Here is a 21729-nt window from a genome sequence, read left to right as displayed (position 1 = left end):
ATTGTTCTATGTTCCCAAATTTTAATTACAAATTCCTAAATTTCTTTATTTTAATTGTGAATTTTAACAAATCTTACAAGTTCTAAGTGTGAAGCATCTTCAACTTAATACAAATTACTCCTAAATTAGTTCATTTGTGTCTCATGTTTAAAAGTATTTCCAAAGGCACATCTTGAGGTGAAGAATCTTCACCCTTGATGCTGTTGGAAACAACAGTTGAACAAACAAACTCAAATCAGTAAAGAAAAAGCTCCAAACTTATAAAATGGAAGGTAAAATTTGGAAAGTAAACCAAAAATGGTTAAACGAAATGGTTATGCACAAACTTAAACAAATCTTTGGTCCAGATTGGTCAAGTTCACCCGTCACCTTCTATCTACCTGGATTAGTATTACACCAAAAACCCAATTTCAATCAAGCCGATTCTCTAATGACAATGGCTTGCAGATTCTGCAACCATGTCCCGGTGAATCCGATGAAGTGCTCTGAATGTAAATCGTATTATTGCAGATACTGCATCATACTACTTTACGCTCTGAATCATCGCTTGAAAGGCAATTTTAAGCCAAACATTGACGAGTTAGAAAACAAAAATTTTCTGTGTATAATTTGTCCTCCATCGTCACTTACAAAAACTCTTCAACTAAATAGTGATGAAACCACACAATTCAGTAAATTGATTGTTAAATGTCGATCATATGATTGTGAGGAATTTGGAAATTACTACGATCTACTTAAACATCTTCCGAATTGTAGATCAGACGATTACAAAGTGCTCTCGATTTTAAATCTCTACTACTTCATCCAAAAAGAAATGGAATCAAAGGGAGAACCATTTGAAAATCTCATATTCACCAAAGAGAAATCACCTGATGAATTTTTTGCCTTATTCGACAAGAGATTAATGATTCAATATCCAAATGAGTTCGAGCCACCCGATGGATTTACGGCAGTAAGAGAATCAGTCGATCCAATTGACCCGACGAGAAAAATTATCACGAAAATTGGACCGAAACCAACCAAAGAAAAGATCTTCCCCTCTACCAGTAAAGATTCTTTACCAGTAGAAGAGGAATTGGGAAACGATTTCTGGCACGCACCAAGTGATGATCCATTGTTCAGTGAAAGTCAACAAGAATCAACAAGTAAACAGCCAGAATGTATAAATGTCTACCCACCGACATCAAAATTATACCATAAACGAATTGCTCCTCCAGAAACAACCAAGAGTCCGGTAAAACCATCTGAAGTTGATTGGGGAAATTGGGATGAATTTGTTGAAACCTCACCGAAAATTCCCAAACCAAATCCAGCCGATGAAGACTCATGGGGAAGCTGGAATGAATTTGGCGAAGTTAATCAACCATCAACATCTAAATTAGCTGATAAAGATGATTGGGGTAACAGTGAAATTGCTCGTGCAGCAAAAGTATCGGTCCCTGAACAGAGTTTAGTTGATTTTGATGACGATGATGAAGAATCTTCACCATCGACAACAATCAAGCTCGAGTTAGATAAAGATCTAAAACCAGTTGGAGCAAAACCAAGAACAATTATTCCAGAGGAAATAATAAGAAAACAGTTTCATGGAAAACATCGTAGAAACGCTTTGAAAAATAAAAGACGATTGGCAAAAAGAAGTGAAACTGGACAATTATCGAATCAAGATAAGAGAAGACGAAAAGTAACCGAAGATTTCATCATGCAAAATTCCAATAAAAACAATGTACTACAAGTTAAGGATAATATTCATAAGAATAGAATATATCAAGCTTGGGACGAATTGAACGAAAAGAAAATCAAGATCTGTGCCATTGACATTGAAAAGTGCATCATCAAGACCAAACGGGGAGAAGAATCTTTTCCCTGTTGGATCGCTATCGTTGACACTCATGCCAACATTTGTTTCAATGAATTAGTGAGATACCCGAAAGCTTCAATTGTCAGAATGAACACAAATTTTCATGGAGTTGAATATGAACACACCAAAGGAGCTAAAACATTCGAAGAGCTTAGAGTAAAAGTGATTAAAATCTTATTACAATTCGACAGAATAATCGTCGCTGGTGGAACTCAAGATTTCTTGTCTCTTGGTTTCGATTGGCAAGATTGGGCAGTAATCAAGCCTCGTATTCGTGATGTAAATTATTATTACACATGTAAGGTAAACGCTCAAAACAAACCAGTGGAATCGCTTGGCCTCAAATATATAACATTCGCACTATTTGGAAAGATCATTCAAGAAGGATGCCACTCGCCCGTTGTAGACGCTGGTTACACCATGTTCGCTTATTTAATCGATTACAAAGCGTTTGAAGAGACAATCGAGATAGCAAAACAATTACCCCAATTTACGCGACCACTTTCTCATCTTCGATATCCGACAAATGAACAAATGGCTGTTCTGATAAATAGAATTATGACAATTACGCTAGATTGGCCTTGGAGTATAAGAAAATCAGCTTGTCCAGAAGGAAGACCAGCAACATCATATTCAGCAAAGGATCTTTGCCAAAGTGATGTTGCCCTTCGACCTCCATACTCGCAGGTAGACCTCGAAATTTTCAGAAGATGGATAGTAAGACCAAGAATTACGATTCGAAGATAAATCAACCAAGGAAGCTTATTAAAGCGTTGACCCATTGGCGATAAGCCCAAAGATGTTACGACACTCGAGGTGGCAAAACAAATTTGGACTCAATTCCGACACAATGGACCAACGTCAACAAGGGGGCTCTGTTAGGGAAATAGCTTCATTTTAATCGTAATTAGTTAACCACCCCTATCGTCCATTGATTACATCACAATCTCCTCTAGGGAATAAACTCTTATGTATAAATACAAACCCTTTTCAATTAGAAAACACATTCCATTAACATTACATTTAATAGTTAATATTTTGTCATTCAAGGTTAATCCTTAAACCCCTTAACCTTTTACCCTTATGTCCTTTAATTAACCCTATTCAAAAATCTCTCATTGTGCTTTCTATCTAAACCACCCTTAAAACTACCACCAACTAAAGCCTCTTCAATTAGTGTTTCAATAAAAGTTATTTTGTTCCGATACGATCTTTATACTGAGCTCTCGCATAGAGAATCCCTAACAATGATAATGAACTGAACTTATTGAAATAACAAACAATCAAATGTTTCATTGATTCCAAGGATATTTTTTTTCATTTATTCCTGTAAATATCCACTCATATGATATAACATATTGATTAGTGTACATAATATTTATCGGTCAATTTGCCCAGCGGGTAAATTGTTTATCCTTGTGTATCCAACCATCAGAATCAGAAATGATAGGAAGTGAATTGAAAAGATGAAGAAAAATGTTGAAAACCATCATGATGATGATGAAGACATGATAATATTACAGATAAAGATAATAATAGTTTCCTAATGTTTAACTTTGAATCATTACCAGAATCATCATGATGACTTTTGTAAACCAGACAAGAAAAAGAGAATTTTTTTTCCTGTCATCCTCTCCCACCCACCCACTTTTCATCCTTTTCCCTTTCTACCCCTTCCCCTTCCCCTCTCTTCCTTCCTTCCTTCCTTATATTATGTTATTATTATTATAACTCAATTGAAGTAACTCATAAAAATGACAATAACAGGGTAACTATCAGAGATAACAACTGAATTAAACAATTCCAATTCCTTTAGACTCGTTTTCATGATGTTGAGCAAAAAAAATAAGCAAAAATGTTACAGAACCATCATCATGATAATACTTAAATCCACTGAATCAAAAAGTTCCAAAGATATTTTTAATAATATTCCCACTCAGCTACTAGCTCAATCCACTCTCTTCTTGTATCTGATTTAACTTTCTCTCTCTCCATGTACAGTAAAAGTGGGATAACTTTTGATTTCTTTTCGTTAGGATGTTGATCATTCAATGGATAAACAATGAATACTCCCAGTGGATTTGTTGTATTACAAGAAAACTTGGAAATCTAAATGGACACTAGATGATGATGAGTCTCTCCAAAAATGATCATCATCATCATGGAAGATGATGAGTGTGATAATGATGCTTAGTTGATGATGATAAACAAAAGGGTTGAAGATGATTGTTCATCTTTCCATCATCATTAAGATGAATCCGTTTTTTTCCTCTATTGTTTTTTGTATTCTCGTTTTCATCTCGATCCATTTGAACTTTTTTCTACTTCTAGTCTTTCACATCTTCCTTATCATCAGTAACTTTTTTAGACTCTCTCTCTCTCTCTCTCTCTCTCTCTCTCTCAAAATGTCAAACACAGGAATTCATTCAAAGAGTGATTATATCAACGTAAATGACGTTCAACTTTTTTTTCTCATCTTCATCCTCATCCTCTTTCTTTTTCTCTTTCTTTCTTTCTTTTTTATCTGCATCAATATTATCAGTCAAAAAAATGTTTATTGTTTTTATCAAATCAATTTATTATCCTAACAAAATGATATCCCTATTCCAGCTGATTGATAATCATTTTAATCATATTTCTTTGCATTATCATTACTCTGAATCTAAATTGCTTAAATTATCAGTACCAGATAAGGTTAAGATAAAAACCACTTTAATTATTCATAAAAAACAACTTGATTGAATCAATGGTTCGGTTGATCAGTTGATGATTGTAAACTAAATCAAATCTTCAAATGACAATTATTTTAATTGATTTTGATTCCAGAAGTGATGTTACCCAAATTTCATTGCGTAAATGTGACATATAAGTGTCGACGGAAATTTGATAAACCAATTCCTCGAGAAATTTCAAGAAGATAACAGACAAATTAGCTGAATAAAAGTCTGATCGTCGAGTTGAGTTTCTTTGTCCTTTAATTAGATTGCAAACAATTTAAAATTAATGGTTAATCAAATAAGATTGAATTAGGTTGCTAATTATACTCAACTTAGACTGTGCTTTTATCTTAATTTAACCTTTAGATGAAACAATCAACACTGATTACCTCCTGGGAGATTTTAATTGTTACGATTTGTTAACAATCAAATAAGAGCAAAAAAAAACTCTGCAATTGAAAACAATTTGAAGCTAAATTATAAGGCTCAAGATTAATTGTTGAGATTACGTAAGTTGATTGTGGTAGAAATCCTTTTTTCTCTCAACAACAATTAACCCTTTGATTGCCTTTGTTTTACATTAACAATCATCACCATTAATCACTAATCACTAATCAAGTAACAATCATCTTAAATTAGATGACATTTTTACTCAACCTCATCACAAATATCAAGTAAATTGGGTGATCATGAAAATGAATATTATTAATCATTGCAACTAATACAACAATTAACAGTCAAAATGAACAGAAAATTTCATTACGAATCATGAGTATCTGAATTGTTCATTGTGATATTTTCACCATAGGGTATTAATACCTTTTAATGAATAAGTTTCAAGGTGTAAATTCAGTGAAATTAATGAATTGATTCAATCTTTTCAATAATACGACTTTACACCTTTGCATGATAAAGGATAATAAATGAACAATCAACCATTTTAATTCAGTGTTAAAACTAATCGTTTTTAAAGGAAGAAATAAAAAAAAGTTTTCCTAATCATTAACGAAAATTAATTCATTTAGATTGATCATTTTTCAAATAAATTTCGACGAAAAACGAAAAGTATAAAGTTCTGAGAACTAACTATTAATAACTGGGAATTATAACATTGATAATGGAGGAAAATTATTCGATGATCGATTTTGTTAAAAGAACAAGAGAAAAAAAAAATAAAAAGTTCTAATTCATCGGTTGATCATCAATCGTATCTAATGAACTTACACTAATGACCACCAGCTGATTCATGGTGATGGTCAACAATTGAATAAATACATTATTAGATAATCTCTGACAACAATTAATGATTCTTGTTGAGACAAGAATTGATTATCTAGTTGATTACATAGTTTCCATTACCTAATAATAATATTAGGATGATCAGAAAGTTTTGCACGAAAAGTGAGTCTCAAATTCAACATGTAATTAAAATCGAACAATTATTGGCCGAGAATTAATTTTTTTTGAATATTAAAATTCAAAGTTTATTGATTGAAAATTATGATGTTGATCAAAATTTTGAACATTTTATTCAGGCCAAAAATCGCGACAAAAATGACCGAAAAAAAAAATTTTTTGATCGTTTCTAATGGTGAGGTCTAAAGTGACCTTAGAATTTTTTTTTGAAAATTTATCATTCTTATGATAAAATTCAATATTTTTACTATAATTGTTTAAAATTTTGAAAATTAATTAATCATAATTGTTGAAAAAATTAAATTTGAAATTTCATCTTTTTTTTGTTAAAAAATCAGAAATTCATCATGGAACCAAAAACTTCCCATTCCATCAATAATGAAAATTTTCTTGATCATAAATTTCTGATTTTTTCACAAAAAAAGATGAAATTTCAAATTTAATTTTTTCCTTAATTGTAATTAGTTAATTTTCAAAATTTTCAACAATTATAGTAAAAATATTGAATTTTATCATGAGAATGATTAATTGCCGATTAAAAAATTCTAAGGTCATTTTAGACCTCACCAACAGAAGTGATTAAAAAATTCTTTTTTTCGGTCATTTTTGTCGCGATTTTTGGCCTGAATAAAATGTCCAAAATTTTGATAAACATCATAATTTTCAATCAATAAACTTCAAATTTTAATATTTCAAAAAAACTAATTCTCTGCTAATAATTGTTCGAGTTTAAATACATTTTGAATTTGAGACTCACTTTTCGTGCAGAACTTTCTGATCATCCTAATAATATATTTTGAATCATTTTCTCATCCCCTTGGCCAATGTCCACTCTTTAGACTAATGGATCGTTAGTCATCATCATCTAATGTCCAGTGTACATTTAATTATTGACCATTTATCTTTATCTGTATCTTCAAATGTTACAATCAATTCCCAATAGGAATCAGCAATTAAAGAGGTGACAATCTCAATATCTTAATCGTTAAAAAGTTAATTCACTTTTGATTGTTACAAAAGTAACAATAGTTATCAATATAAAAACTTTTCTATTAAATTTTTTTTTTCTTATAAAAAGTCAAAAAGTTTTTCTACTTTCGACTTGTCGAATTGTCAACTTTTCAATTCATTCGTTGTAATTGTTTGGTGAAATAGCTGTAAACTTAATTTCATTGATTACTTTCCGGTGGAAGAGATTAAATTTGAAATTTCCATTGAGTTAATCACTTTAATCAATTCACTATCATGGTTATCAGGAGGATTGGTGATGTAAGTGAAATGTTCAGTTTAAAGGTAAATATTCAGTTTCATTTACCATGAACTTTATCCTGTTCTCTGAGTAATAAGAAGATGAAAAAAATGCTCAAAGGATAGATGAACCATCCTACTCACTTTTTGCCTGATATCAACTCAGACTGAGTAATTCTGGTGAATTCAGGATGAGAGGGTTGAAAATTTTTTCCACCTTTCAACACAAGAGATTAACAATCAACATCCTTACCTGTTATTAAATAATTTCTGAATCATAATCAAGGTGTGTAGATATATAATAAGGAAGTGGGTGGTGGTTATATAATATTACCATGAATAGAATATGATTTGGAATAATTTTTCCTCCTTAGATTTATGTAAATTGGGTGTGGATTTGATATCAATATCATCAGTCCTCGTTTTCCTCTATCATCAAGGTAAATTCATTATCAACTAATTTCTTTTGCAAATAACAATTAATTTAAATCCCAAGAATCTTTCAAGAAACAAACATAAATATAATCACAATTCCTAAACGAAATTCAATTGCATCATAATCATATCGTTATTATCATGATGATGATAATTATCATGATACTTCAATAAAGATGAGGAAAAAAATATAATATAATATCACTAATGAGATAACAATTAACAATTTGCATAATTTCATCAATCTATTCAATGAATTCACTGTCAGGGTGTATTCATGTATCAAGAAATTGAATTTAATATTCAATCAATTTGCTGCAATTTGAAATTTGCGGTCTAAATTGTTTGATGGTTAACAATTTAAACTCAAAGTGATTAACTCAACAATCATATTAACTTTTATAAAACAGAGTAGATTTAATTTTCCATTTTGTTATCATAATTATTTACTCGTCTGAGTCTAACATCCTCTTCCTGATTCAATTCACTTCCTGATTTCATCTTGATTCAGCTGAAAGTGAATTACTGTTGATTAAAGCAAAAGTAACTGTTAAATTGTTTCAATGTTTCATTTTTTTCCTCTCTCTCTCTCTCTCTCAACATCCACCTCACCCTTAAACTCATCATTAACTTAATCTCTTCTTTGCCTCGTTCTTCATTTTCATCATTACCATTTCCGTTTTCTCACCCAAAAAGGCGTAAAAATAGTAACAGTTTATTGCTTAGAATTTTTCTTCCCTTCGATTCCATTAATTCTGTTGCTCCAACGAAAGAATTAGAACTTTTTTCTCCTTCCTTTCTTATGCTTCATCATCACCATCATCATGATGATAAATATTCTGTTGAAAAAGAAAATCCCTTGGAAGATAAGATGATAAAAAGGAGAGGAAGAAAAAAAGTTCTTATTAACAGATTTATATACCTTTTCTTTTATCATCAAACTTTTTTTCACACCTTTGTCAGTGTTACATTAATTTACTCCTGGATTAGATTAACAGGTTAATCTAATCTTTTAAGCTATTCTTAGAACTTTTCTCTTCTTTTATCTCTAACTATCTATTCAATCGTGAATAACTATTCAGTTATTATCATGGTTATAATGAGAGTGTATATGGATGATAAATCAGCAAGAGAGAGAGAGAGAGAGAGAGAGAGAGAGAGAGAGAGTCTGAGAATCTTCAATGAATCTTTTCATCCTGAACAAGAGATAATATTGAGCAAGAGGAATATCAAAAAAGGTCACCAGAATTAATATTAATATCTTATTGTCTAAGAGATTAAATTAACATTGTTAACAAGATTAATGAATGAATTGATCAGTGGGTTTATTGTTATCGGAGGATTATCATCATTTTGACCGCCATGAAAAAAGAGAGCCTAAAGTTTTAGCAACAACAATAATAAACAACGGCTTGAATATTTTTCTGACCCAATTCAAGTTCAATATAACATGAAATTCATTGAATATTATAAATGATACTCTGTTATTCTGGTCATTTTTTTTGTCCAGTGTCACTTTAGTGAAAAATCAGTAACTGTGCTCATAGAAAAGGAGAAAAATTATTTACCATGAAATTGAAGAAGAAGAGAAAAATTTTAAGGTTCAGAGTATCTTCCAGTTTTCATGGTAAGATGATGAACAACTAACAATGACAAGTAACATGGGAATTGACCATGAAATGAGAACATGAATACGTTGAAAATTCTGTGAAAATTCAAACAAGTAAACCAGGAAATTCTGGTTATTCGGAAATTGAGTTGTTTTTGTTTCTCCTTCTCTTGTTTTAACCTCATGTTTCAGATAGATTTTTATTTCTCCCATGAAACATCATGTTTGACATTAACTTTTTCTGTAAAAGACACAAGGTTAGTAATAATAGATGATTATGTTTCATTTGATCATGATAATGATTGAAAATTCAATGGTGATTTCAATACCCTGAGGGTTACTTATCAGAGAGTTTCTTTTTTTTATCAACTCAGAATCTAAAAAGTTTGTATCATATAATTTGAGTAAGTGGACAATTGAAGTTGAAAGTTTTCTAAAAGTTTCATGAGATTATAAAAGTTTCAAATTCTGTTTGTATATTTAAACAGAATTTATTTCCTAATAGTTATCATGATAATTGAATGAGAAACATTGTCATCAGGATAGTAATGAATTCTGTGTGTAATGTATTAGATATATAAAATCAACTGAATACCTGATTGTGGGTGACATCATATTTACTCTTGATTGAAAAGTAAATAGTAAATTTCTGATATTGAATCATCGTCATCATGTTGACCCATTTCCGGTTCATTTAGTTTACACTTGACCATTGTCATTGTCCAGTTTGATTGGAACACACATACATCCCAATAGGATGAGACCTTTTTTTGTGTCACATTATCTTACCAATCATTTTGATCATCTTTTTTTTCATCCTTTTTCTATCATCATCATCATCATTATCATCGGATGACCGAATCAATGAAGATGAGTGAAAATGATACTCGTATTGTTGGTACTGTTATTATCATCATCACTATCAAAGTTCAAAGATAATGATAATGATAACATTGAGAAAGAGAAAGGGGAAAAAAGTTCAATACAAGAACAAAATTTCATGATACTGATTCCATGAGATTAAGATGAGAAAAAGTAAATATTGTATTGATGAATAGCCTCAAGGTCATTGAGGGTAACATGACATTTATGTTAAGAGGTGACAATTAACTGAATCATTGGATTCATTTTATTTTCAACCACAGTTTCTTGGTGTATAAATACAGGGCAATTCAGCTACTTTGTTGGTTTTCTTTTCAAAATTATTCAAAAACCAATTGAGCGATAGAGTCCATATTTTGTCAATGGAGGTTTGACCGACACCCAATTGTCATATTTCAAGGCCAAAGTCATAAAGGTTATTTAGGAAAGAACGCACTTGGAGAATTTGAATAATATTACATCATCTTGGAATCAGAGGCTACAGAGTTGACAATAGTTATGTAGAAGCAATGGTTAAACTATTACCAGACATAAAACTCATCGACTTAGAAAAATGTGAGAAAGTGAATCAGAAGTTAGCTCATTTCTTGTCTAAATTTTGTGAAAAAACAAAATCAATCGGTCAATCAAAATCTATTATTAATATAATTGTGAAAAGTAACCAAATAGATGGCCTTGAATGTGCTATAATCGGACAGATTCAATTTCCCATGGATTCAATTTTATGAAAAATTTGTTAATTCAAAACCTTTTACTGTCTTTGTATAGATCATGGAATTTTCGAAGGATGTTTTTCTTCGTCCTGAATCATATGATTTTAGAAAGTTAATTAATGAGCATACAAAAATCAAAGGATTAATTAGACTATATGAACTTATTGAGAAAATACCCAAATACTTGCAAAATAAATAAACTAAATAACCTTTATGACCTTGAAATATGACAATTGAGTGTCGGTCAAACCTCCAAAGACAAAATATGGACTCTATCGCTCAAGTCGTTTCTGAATAATTTCGCAAACCAACAAAGTAGCTGAATTACCCTGTATATATCAAGTATCATGATGATCCTGCTGAGTTTTCATATCCAGTTTCCATGAAATTCAATAAAACGTTTTCAAATTTTAGATTCTAAGATTTATATGATATTATTATTAAATTACCATTGGTCATGAGAAATCATTCATGAAGATTATTGAATTTTGTCAGAATTGAATCTGAATATGTAATAATTTTATCGTATAAAATATTTAACATTTTTATCACATTTCATCATGGTGTTTATACAATAAATACCACATGATACTTTGTTTATTGTTGATATATCATGATTACAATAAAATAATAAGATTTATTTACCTTTTGAATAAGAAAATTTCATCAGCATTTGCTTTGAATACAATTTGATGACAATGTCAATTTAATTTGATCAAATTGTCAACACAATATTGTAATAGTTAATTTTTTCTAGGACCATGAATTCAAAAATATACAATTATCATCTGAATACAATATTTTCATAGGAAATTTTTCCATCTCTATCTGAACAATTAATTTATAAATTTTATTGATTTATGCCGATAAATATTCAACAAGTTCTAGTTTCCAAATGACTCCATGAGTTTATCCTCACACAGTTCAATTGAACTTTACCTCAGGGTGAATTATGATTCAAATTGAAAAATTTGATTGTGATTTTTTACCTTCAAGTTGATTCCTGATTTTCAAATTTACCATGAAAAATGAATAATGTATGGTAATTTCAAAAATAGAATCGCAATGAAAATGATTTAATGAATTGATTGCAATTTTGATCTGTGAAAACTGTTTGAAAACTTATTGATTAGTCTTAATGTTCAATTTAAATTGTTCACATGAATCGATTCTGATTCTTAATCAATAATATCAGAATTGATTAACCTTCTCTATCTATCTGCTCCTCTGATTTACACCCTATTCCTTTAACTTTATGTATGATAATGTAACTAAATTTAAATTGAATTAACTGATAAATTGATACAAAGGGAATCAACAATTTCATCAATAGGCAGAAAATCATGATTACCATTCTGAACTATCATGAAACTAGAAAAATAGGAGGAATAAATTTCCATGATTTGTTTTTTTTTCTCAACGTTCTGTTCCCATTGAAACATCAATATATTAATACTATCAACTGAAATTGCGATAATAATAATAAATAATCAAACTATAAATTAACTCTTTCGATAAACCAATTGATCACCATGATTGAATAACTAATTGTCATTCTTTTACCCAAATGATACTTTAGGTTGTCAAAATGTTGGTTGTAATTGTCGCCGTTTTTGCCACCCTATGGTTACCTTATCGTGCCCTCCTGGTGTATAATTCAATGGCTGAACAAAGATACATGGAACTTTGGTATTTAATGTTTTGTAAAACGATGATATTTGTTAATTCAGCAATTAACCCGATACTTTACAATGCACTTTCGGTCAAGTTTCGTCGAGCCTTTAAACGTATGTTATCCTGTGATACCCGACGAAGACGGAGACATTTAGATGTACCTTTGGCCTCAATTCACGTTTCAATGGGTAACTCAATTAGGAATAACAATTTACACAGTAACACATTTCTAACCAATCACACAAACAACGCTAATAACATAATTAACCAGCAACAATTTAAATCTAAATCAACAACACCAACAACGCCAAAGCCAACACCAAATAATAACAATATTAATAGTAAAAAAAATGCTATTAATGATAATTCATGTATTAGTAATACAATTAACAATAATCAAGAGACAAATAGTGTTGATAATTTAAATTGTAATATTGATGAGAATCATGTTGTTACCAATGTTGATTCAATGACCACTACGATGATGACCAATACCAACTCGTCCACCAGCACAACAATTAGTCCAACCAATGTCGTTGCCACAATCAATTCGAGTAATCAATTGATCAATGGACCTAAAATTTTACGATTTACTGTTCAACATACAAACGATTCTAATTGTAAACAAACAGTTGAAGCCTTGTGATGATTTATCATCATCATAATTCACTTAAATTATGATTAAACCATCCAGAGAATCTGATTAACTTGATTATGTATAAAAAAAAGCAAGAAATTAACAAGTCTAATGATTCAGCTAATGATGGTTGATTAATTATCTATCTACAATTAACTTAATTGTATTTTAATTTCTTTAAAGCTTTTACTTCATTTATGTTTTTGTTTTCTTGTCTTCTAAATGTTTCATTTGAATACTTTGTTACATAAATCATGAGGAATTCATGGTGATGATTTTTCTCAGTATTCAGATGGAATTGAAATTTGTGCATTTAAATTTATCTCTCATCATGATGATTGAATATCATTAAGATGGTAAAACTTATCCAGGGTTAAGTAAATAAAAAGAAATCAAAAAGTAACTTTATTTACTATCGGAAGTTTCAATCTTTTTCCTGAATAATCAGCATTCTCATGGAGGAAATAATCACAATTTCAACTTTAGAATAGAAGAAAAAAAGAAAAGATAAATTCTGTGAAATTTTATTCTCATCAATTCCTATTCACATATAAATATCTGAGCTTTTTTTCCTTCTTCTTTTGATCAAATCAAATGTTGTTTTCCAATCAATGTCATACTAACAATCACCATGTTGACATGTAAATATATATGAAACTGAATAAAGTTCAATGGAAACTTTTTCTCTACTCATTTTTAATTGATTGAAATATTATCAAGTTAATTGGTTGTTGTTGTTGTTGTTTACAATTTGGTGGATTGGGAAAACGATGAAAAAGTTTGACATTCAATGAACTTATTTGTTTTTTTTTATTGATCAACTTACTAATCTATAGACAACAAGACAAACAAAATAGAAAGTTAATTGAATTAAATCATCACAATCAGCTCAATCAATTAATCAATTAATCAAAGATAATTACAATTGAATAATTATTAAAGAGGAAGAGAGAGAGAGAGAGTGAGAAGGATATTTAGTCAATAAGAAAACCAAAACATGAAACTTTAGATGAATTTATGGTGATAAATTTTTTCTTTCTTATGGAAATTGAATTTTCTTCATGATACTGACTCATTGTCAGATTTTTGTTTACACCGAAATGATGATAATGATGATAGAAGAGAGAGAGAGAGAGAGAGACATCATGTAATTCTCATTATGCTATCGAATTGTGGAGAAAAGTTCAATTCAAGTTGGAATTTATTTTCTCTCCAATGTAAAATAAGCTTCGTTTTTATGTTGAGGGTTATTATTTATTATTCATTTTCTATCATGAACTTTTCAACTTCCAATTCATTTGATGCAAAGGAAGAGTTAATAAAAAGCTCCCATCACCCATGTAACCATCATGAACTGAGTTTCATTCCTAAGATTATCAATATCGTCTGAAAGGAAATGAAAACAGAAAAAAAAGTTCATAAATTAATTTCCAAATAATTTTAATTTAGTCGACTAAATAAGCTTATCAATATAAGCATTATTTATCATATTGGTTGGTTGCTGATTGATTGATTGACAGTTAATCAAATTGTAAACCATCAAAATTGTTGAATCTTGAATCAGATTAACTTGATTATTTGACAATATTAAGTAAACATACTCAATATTGTCAAAGCTTTGGTCCTAATGATATAAATATAAATTGTAATTAAAATTGATCAAACTTCATGATCTCATATGAATCAATGAGTTGAAATCAGATCAACAATAAGAAAAACAAAAAATTGTGATCTACTTTTCATTAAATCACCGGGAAACATTTAAATTGTTACTCTTGAAATAAAATTTAAATTGTTTACATTGTGATGATTAACTTTTTGAAGGTTAATTCAGTTAAATTGCTTACCCATTATCAGGAAGTATTGGTAACCTGGAATCCAATGATCGGGAAATTGAGTCTCTCTGTTTAATATTAGATGAATAATCAAATGTAAGTGTGAAGATAATTAGCTAATCATTGCCATGTTGGATTTCATGATGAAATTCAGGGTGAAAAATGAAACTTACAGAATCAGAATCAGGGTGAAGGAAACCCTCAGCTCGTCGGTACACTACGTTTCGTTGGTATGGACTCGTATCGGCAAGAAGCTTGAGATAAACACACGAATAATGTTCAACAATTAATCACAACAATTAAGTTAATTTGATGTGGAGAAAAAAACAAAACTTCGAACAATCAATTTGCTACTTTTTTTCGCTCTCATATTAAACATGATAATCAATCATAAAAATAATAGAAATAAATGTTTACCAAATTGTTCGTGAAAATGTTGTTCAACTTGACAGGTAAACGATTAGAACTTTTTTCTAGTTCGAACCCTCGAATCTGTATAACATGAGAAAAATTTTCTTTCCTTACTAATGATAACTTTTCCACCGCAATCTTAATGATGACAATTAGCTAATTGTGCAGTTGAAAAATCGTAAACAATTTCTGACGAGTTTTCGGAAAACAAGAATTTGTTTAATTTCTCAAATCAAACTAATTAAATTGATTGTAAATTGTGTTAATGTTTCGTTGAGTTGATCAAATCAACAATCTAATCATTAGGTTGGCTTTTGATTGGGTTTTCATCCTTAAATTAAATTGTCAATGTTTCAGGCTATTTACTTAATCAATGGAATCAAAATTATCATTGTTATTAATTTACTCGGATTACAATTTATATTTAAATTGCCAATTAACTTTTCTCCTTTCCAATCATTTAACAGTCAACACAAACAAACATTGATCAACAATTAAATTGATTTAGTTTATGTTTTCAATCATTTTGTAATTAGAATCCGTAATTGTTGGGAATTAGTTTTATCTGATTTCTTAATGGTGAAAATCATCAACAATTAACAGTTAATTCATTCAACTTGGATTGGGATTTGACATAATTGCTAATTGTATTATCTAATTTATTGATTGTTGTTGTTGGTATTTCCTGATCAAAGTTGATTTATATGTATGTACCTTGATTGTTTGAACTAATTGTTTGTTGATGTAACATCAAATTCAACTGTTAATTGTGACAATTTATTCATTGTTATAAATTAACTTTGTATCTATTTTCAAAGCTTAATAATATAAGTTGATTATTATCAATTGGAATGAAACAATTTAGTTAATTAAATGTTTGTTTATATTATAATCTTTGTCTCAATGGTGTAACAATCAGTTAATTTAGTTTATGTTTACAAGATAAACAGAATTAAATTTAATTTAATAATCATTAACGTGACAAGAATCACTGATTAATTTGTAATTTCTTGTAACCAAATTAACTTGATTTTTACCAATATAATAACAATGAATCAAAAATGATTAACTAATTGTAATTATTAATAGTTACCTAATCATTTGCTTTCAAAATGATTGTTTGTCTTTTTAAACAATTAATTAAATTAACTTACCCCAGCACAATTCTGATGTTTTTAATTGTTGGTAATTGTTAACAATTTGAAAATTCAATTTCCCATCATTTCCAAGTGATATAATTTAAAAGCAATTAACAATTAATAAAACTAATTGTAAACCATCAACATTATCACAATTAAACTCACCCTTGGATCCATCTAATTAATCAAATTAACAAAAGAAGGAGAAAAAAATTAATAATTAGTAAATTCATATTTCAAGTAATTAAATTTTTCCATATTAATTTATCATAATTATCTGAGAATTGACAATCAAGTTAATTTAGATAAATTGTTCGGTTAATTTAATTAAATTCAATTGATTACTTACTCGGCACATCTTCAGGAGTTGAATATTGATTGACAATTAGCAATAAATAGATGAACAATTAGTTAATTTCAAAATGCATTTCAAGTTAATTGTTTAAAACTCACCATCTTGGTAATGTTGATTATCCCAGTTAATTGTTAATTGTATTTACATATGAAAAGATTACAATATAATAATGAGAGAGATAATTGTAATAATTAACTTACCTTTCGTCCAAGGTTAATCTAAATAACGGTAACAATTAGAATCAATTAGAAAACTTTTTCTTCCAAACAATTAAATTAACTTAATTACTTACACCTCTTTTTTCCTCTAATTTATTTGTTAAATCAATTGGAGATGTTCCTAATTCATTAAAGTATTTCCATTCATTTGATTCTTATTGAAATAAAGTCAACCATTGGATAATTAGTTAATTGTTGTGGAGAATGAAAAATTGAATCAACTTACCTTGATTACAATTAACTGTGGTCATCGAGAGGAGCAGAGCAATTAAGTAAAGACAACCAATGATTGACAATGATTGGTGTAAAAGTGAATTTAAATTCATCCTTTTAATTTTTATGTAAATCAACAGCAATTAGTTAATTGTAACACACTCAACGCAAGAGACACAATTAAATGTGAATCTTTTAACAGTCTTGATTAAAACACAATCAAATATGAAAATCAAAAGTAAAAAAAGTCGTTGTCACAATTAATAAAAAACTTAGAGACAAAGACAAAGGTAATTGTAAGTTTACTGATCGACCAACTAATCTCAACAATCAACTGTAATCAACTAATCATATTTTCATTTTATCGTTGATCACAATCAAATTGTGATCAGTTTTTTTTTATCAAACCGGATCAGGTTAACACAATTCAACGTCAATGGGATTTAATCAATTGTTTCCTATTATATTCCGATTGTGATTAAATCACTAAGATAATCTTGATACATGGATGATTATCAATCATTGAAATTTGATCTAAATCAATAACTTTTTAATTTGGCTTAGAGTTACAACAATCAATTTATATTATTATTCTGTTACTTTGATTACTATTTATATCGGTTGATTGTTACTTATAATCAATTGAAAAGAGGAATTGATTTCAAAACCAATTGAATATCAATTTCAATTGATTTGATTTTTTTTCCTTAATCTTGATTTCTTTTAATTTGATTATTGAGTTAATCCATATTGACTTTGAAAGATGATTAATCTTTTTCTGGTTAATCATTTGTTTCAATTTAATTGGGATATTTACAAATTGGATTAGTTGATTTAAATGATAAGTGGCTCAGGTTTAGTTTACTTTATTTATTATTGTACTTTATTTAAACTTAATTGTTTGATGAAAAAAATATATGGATTAACGATAGCAATTAATAAAGATTGTTACTGTTAGAGGTTAATTGTTGGGACAACGAATGTAAAAGATATCACAATTTAACTCATTTTCATTATTGTTTTGTGTTTTGCTTATCAAAATGCAGTTGAATTTATCACCTTGGTGATATCAAAATGGTGGACGGAAGATGGATGCTGATGATAAGGAGGAAATGGAAGATGAAAGGATGTTGATGAAGGTGAGATTTTTTTCGTTTTTCAGTTGATAGTGAGAAATGATTGTATAAATATGAACAATTGCATAAATATTATTATTTTACATAAAGAACGTGCTCTTTGTCTTTCTGTCCTTTTGTCTCTCTCTTTCTCTTTTTCTGTGATTTATACTAATTAATTGTGTAAAATCTACGAGTTAATTGTGATTGAAGAGAGACAATTGACATAGAATTTTGTATTAGAACGTCGCTGGACTACTAGTTGGTGGGGAATATGATCGACGTTTTTTTGTAATTCGTCTTGCAGATTGTCGAGTGTTATGAATCTTATTTGTTTCGATCTTTTCTATTTTCTCAGTTTCATTATTATTAATTTCTTTATCGTTGCAGTGATGAACATGATTATGGCGAGTGTGGTGATGATGATGATGATGATGATGATGAGCATCTTCATCGTCTTCTGATTCTGTGTCATCGTAATAATCATCGTTATTATTATTGGAGTTGTTGTTAAGATCTCGTTTCCTTTTCTTTGTATTACTTGTAGTAATATTTGTTATTGTTGTTGTTGTTGTTGTTTCTTGAATTTGTTTTTTGTTGACAAGTGATGAAGGTGTTAAAGATGAAGATTGAGTTTGATTATGTTGAGGTGGAGATGATGTAGTTGATAAAGGATTTGGTGAATATCCTGTTGATCTTAATCCTGGTGAAGATGCTAAAGATTGTAAAGGTAATGGAGATGATGTTATCTGTGCATTTGATGAAGATGCAATTGGCGAGGATGATATTGTTATTGGTCCATTATTATTACTATTATTATTATTATTATCCCGTTTAACTTTTAATGGAACCTTTGACTTTGCATTAAATGGACTACTACTAAGTGGAGATGGAGGCATTGATGGAGCTACTGATTCATCGCTACTGTCTTCAGTTAGATCGATTTGTTTCATGTGAGCTCGTTCCTGAAATATTTTAAATAAGAAAATATTTTATAAATTAGAAAAGATAATTGATTGGGGAAAAAAATGAAATAAATACTAACCAACAAAGTTAAATCGACTGTGTGATATTGCATATTGGACCAAGAGCCATTTGTAACATTCGCTGGTACTTTTGGCTCAATCATTCCGTTCTCGAACCGCCAATGCAAAGGTGTCATCCAAATGATACAGTCCCTGATATCTGGATGTTTGAATCCTATGGAAAAGAAGAGAGAAGAAAGAAGGTGGAAGATAGAAAAGGGAGAAGTAAGAGGAGAAGGAGAAGGAGGGAGAGGAAGATGGAATAAAGGAGAAAACGAGGATAAAAAGAAAGAAATAACAGAGAAAGAAAGAAAGAGAGAGAGAAAGAGAAAGAGAGAGAGAGAAAAAGAAAAAGTTGTAAATAACTGGTTCCAATATCGAAAGAAAAGAAAACTTACTTACAAGAATAAACTGTTTCTTCATCGGTGAAATGATAAAACGCCGATGCTGCGATAACATCGTAATTATATTGCAAAGATCCAATGTCCAACATGCACAAGTCGATCAGATGAGCCACTTGGACGAAAAACGTTGCACTGTAATTTGGAATTAGAAATTTCTCTCGGTCGAACGAGCCTCTGGATCTCGATTGTTCTCCTTCTCAGAATCGAATAAATTTGCATAAAAATCGACAACCATTTGTTCACTGTCACCGGATGAAGTGACCATTTCAGTGTCTCCATGATGACTAGTTCTTGACTGAATATCTCGCAATCGGTACAAGCTCCATCAGTGACTGCGGCGAACTCAGTGCTCTTTGGTGGATACACTTCCTCAATTTTGGCAGCGATAAAGAGACAAGTGGTCCCGATCAATTGCAACTGTTGCCGAGGAAGGTCACTCTTCTTGGTCAAGTATCGGTCCACAAAATCAAGGGCCAAATAAAATGTCTCTCGGTGCAGTTTGAACAATTCACTCACTTCACTCAGCCAGTCCAACAGAATCGATCTCATCCTCGGTGTGATGTTCGGATGTTTGGCCAACAAGTGACTATCACGACAATAAATCTCCTTGATATTAATCATGGATTCCCACATTTCTGTTGAGTCACTCATGTTCAGTGTGGGCAAAGGTGAAGGACGAACTCGGCGGGAAGAAGATGAACAAGACTGAGTCACATTGGGTGTTAGAATTCCTGGTTGAGTCTCCATGTTGTACACTAGGAAGAAACGAACACCTCACAGAGAAACAACAGAGAAAGAGAGAGAGAGAAAGAAGAGAAGTAATGAAAGAAAGAGAGTGAAGAGAGTGAAGAGAAAAGAGAGAAAAAACCAGAGAAAAATAGAAACAAAGAGAGAAAAATGCTCAACAGAAAAAGAAGCTTTTTCTCTTAAGGGTAAACAATTATTTCTCTTTTCCAATAAGCATTTTAAGATTCTAATGAAGGTGATTAATTGAAACTGATTAAGGACAATGATTGTTTGTAGATGTTTACAGTTGATTAAGATGGAGACCAAGACCAAGATGAAGATGAGAATATGAAAATAAGAAAATAAGAAAATAAGAAAATATTATCAAGAGAATGTTGTTCTTTTTGTTGTTGACGTTTTAATGATGAGCAAATGGAAACACGACCAGTAAAGCACAAGAATAGAAAATGATGATAAATGTTTTATAATAAAACCGGGAAAAGATTAACAATTATCCCGAATATTTGGTTAAAGGTTGACAATCGACGTTCACGATCATTGAGAAGAAAAATGAACCATAGGAAAAGAAAGAAAAACACAGAGAGAGAGAGAGAGAGAGAATTAGTGGGGGAGATGGAAGATAAAGATTGAGAGAGAAATAGAGTGAGGGAGATTCATTCAGTGAGAATCACAAATACAGAAGGAGAAAGAGGGAGAGAGAGAGAGAGAAGATGAAAAAAAAAGAAAATGAGTGAGACCAGAAAACCAGAATAAAAAGAAGAAAAAATTTATGAAGATGAGAACGAGTGAGAATAAAAAGTAACACGAACAAGAAGAAGAAGGGAGTCCAAATGTGAGAGAGAGAGAGAGAGAGAGAGAGAGAGAGAAAGAAAGAGAAATAGATACAGAGAGTAAAAAAATTAGAGGGAAAGAGAGAGAAAAAAGAAAAAATTGAAAGAGAAAGAGAATAAAGAAAGAGTGAATCAAGAATAAACAAAGATCATTTCCCTCTCTTTTTCACTTTCTTTACCATGTGTGTCTCCCTCTAGTTTCCATCCCCTTGTCATCATTTTCCCCTTCCCGCCAACAGCTGATC

General features: G+C 30.1%; 2 protein-coding genes and 1 pseudogene across 2 annotated transcripts in view; 1 reads left to right on the top strand and 2 right to left on the bottom strand.

Annotated features, from left to right (window-relative positions):
- The window catches only part of LOC128386867 (neurotensin receptor type 1-like), a 46727-nt gene extending 32869 nt beyond the window's left edge, over window positions 1-13858 (top strand). The window contains exon 3 of the mRNA XM_053345972.1: window positions 12461-13858. Coding sequence (XP_053201947.1) covers window positions 12461-13201 — 741 coding nt within the window. The 3' untranslated portion in view covers window positions 13202-13858. The remainder of the gene's footprint in view (window positions 1-12460) is intronic.
- Window positions 13859-13871: 13 nt separating this feature from the next.
- LOC128387025 (uncharacterized) lies at window positions 13872-17715 on the bottom strand. The gene is made up of 8 exons (XM_053346161.1): window positions 17377-17715; window positions 17225-17304; window positions 17130-17150; window positions 16743-16754; window positions 16593-16604; window positions 15201-15281; window positions 15040-15095; window positions 13872-14578 (listed from the first exon to the last, which is right to left on the bottom strand). Exons 1-8 carry the CDS (start codon window positions 17474-17476, stop codon window positions 14569-14571), a joined length of 372 nt encoding a protein of 123 aa, XP_053202136.1. The 5' UTR covers window positions 17477-17715; the 3' UTR covers window positions 13872-14568.
- A 498-nt stretch (window positions 17716-18213) lies between these two features.
- On the bottom strand, window positions 18214-21487 carry LOC128387181 (G1/S-specific cyclin-E-like; annotated as a pseudogene).
- Window positions 21488-21729: the final 242 nt, after the last annotated feature.

The sequence above is a fragment of the Panonychus citri genome, unplaced genomic scaffold, assembly GCF_014898815.1.
Source record: "Panonychus citri isolate SS breed McGregor unplaced genomic scaffold, ASM1489881v1 Contig00077, whole genome shotgun sequence".
Classification (NCBI taxonomy): Eukaryota; Metazoa; Arthropoda; class Arachnida; order Trombidiformes; family Tetranychidae; genus Panonychus; species Panonychus citri.
Note: the sequence above shows the minus strand (reverse complement) of the source record. Positions and strands in the feature narration are given on the sequence as shown.

Excerpts from the sequence above, each read along its gene's own strand:
- LOC128387025 (XM_053346161.1), bottom strand. The coding sequence starts at position 17,476 with ATGAATTTAAATTCACTTTTACACCAATCATTGTCAATCATTGGTTGT. Across the intron at positions 17,305-17,376 it reads CACAGTTAATTGTAATCAAG|AATCAAATGAATGGAAATAC; the intron begins GTAAGTTGATTC and ends TATTTCAATAAG. Across the intron at positions 17,151-17,224 it reads AATTAGAGGAAAAAAGAGGT|ATTAACCTTGGACGAAAGGT; the intron begins GTAAGTAATTAA and ends ACCGTTATTTAG.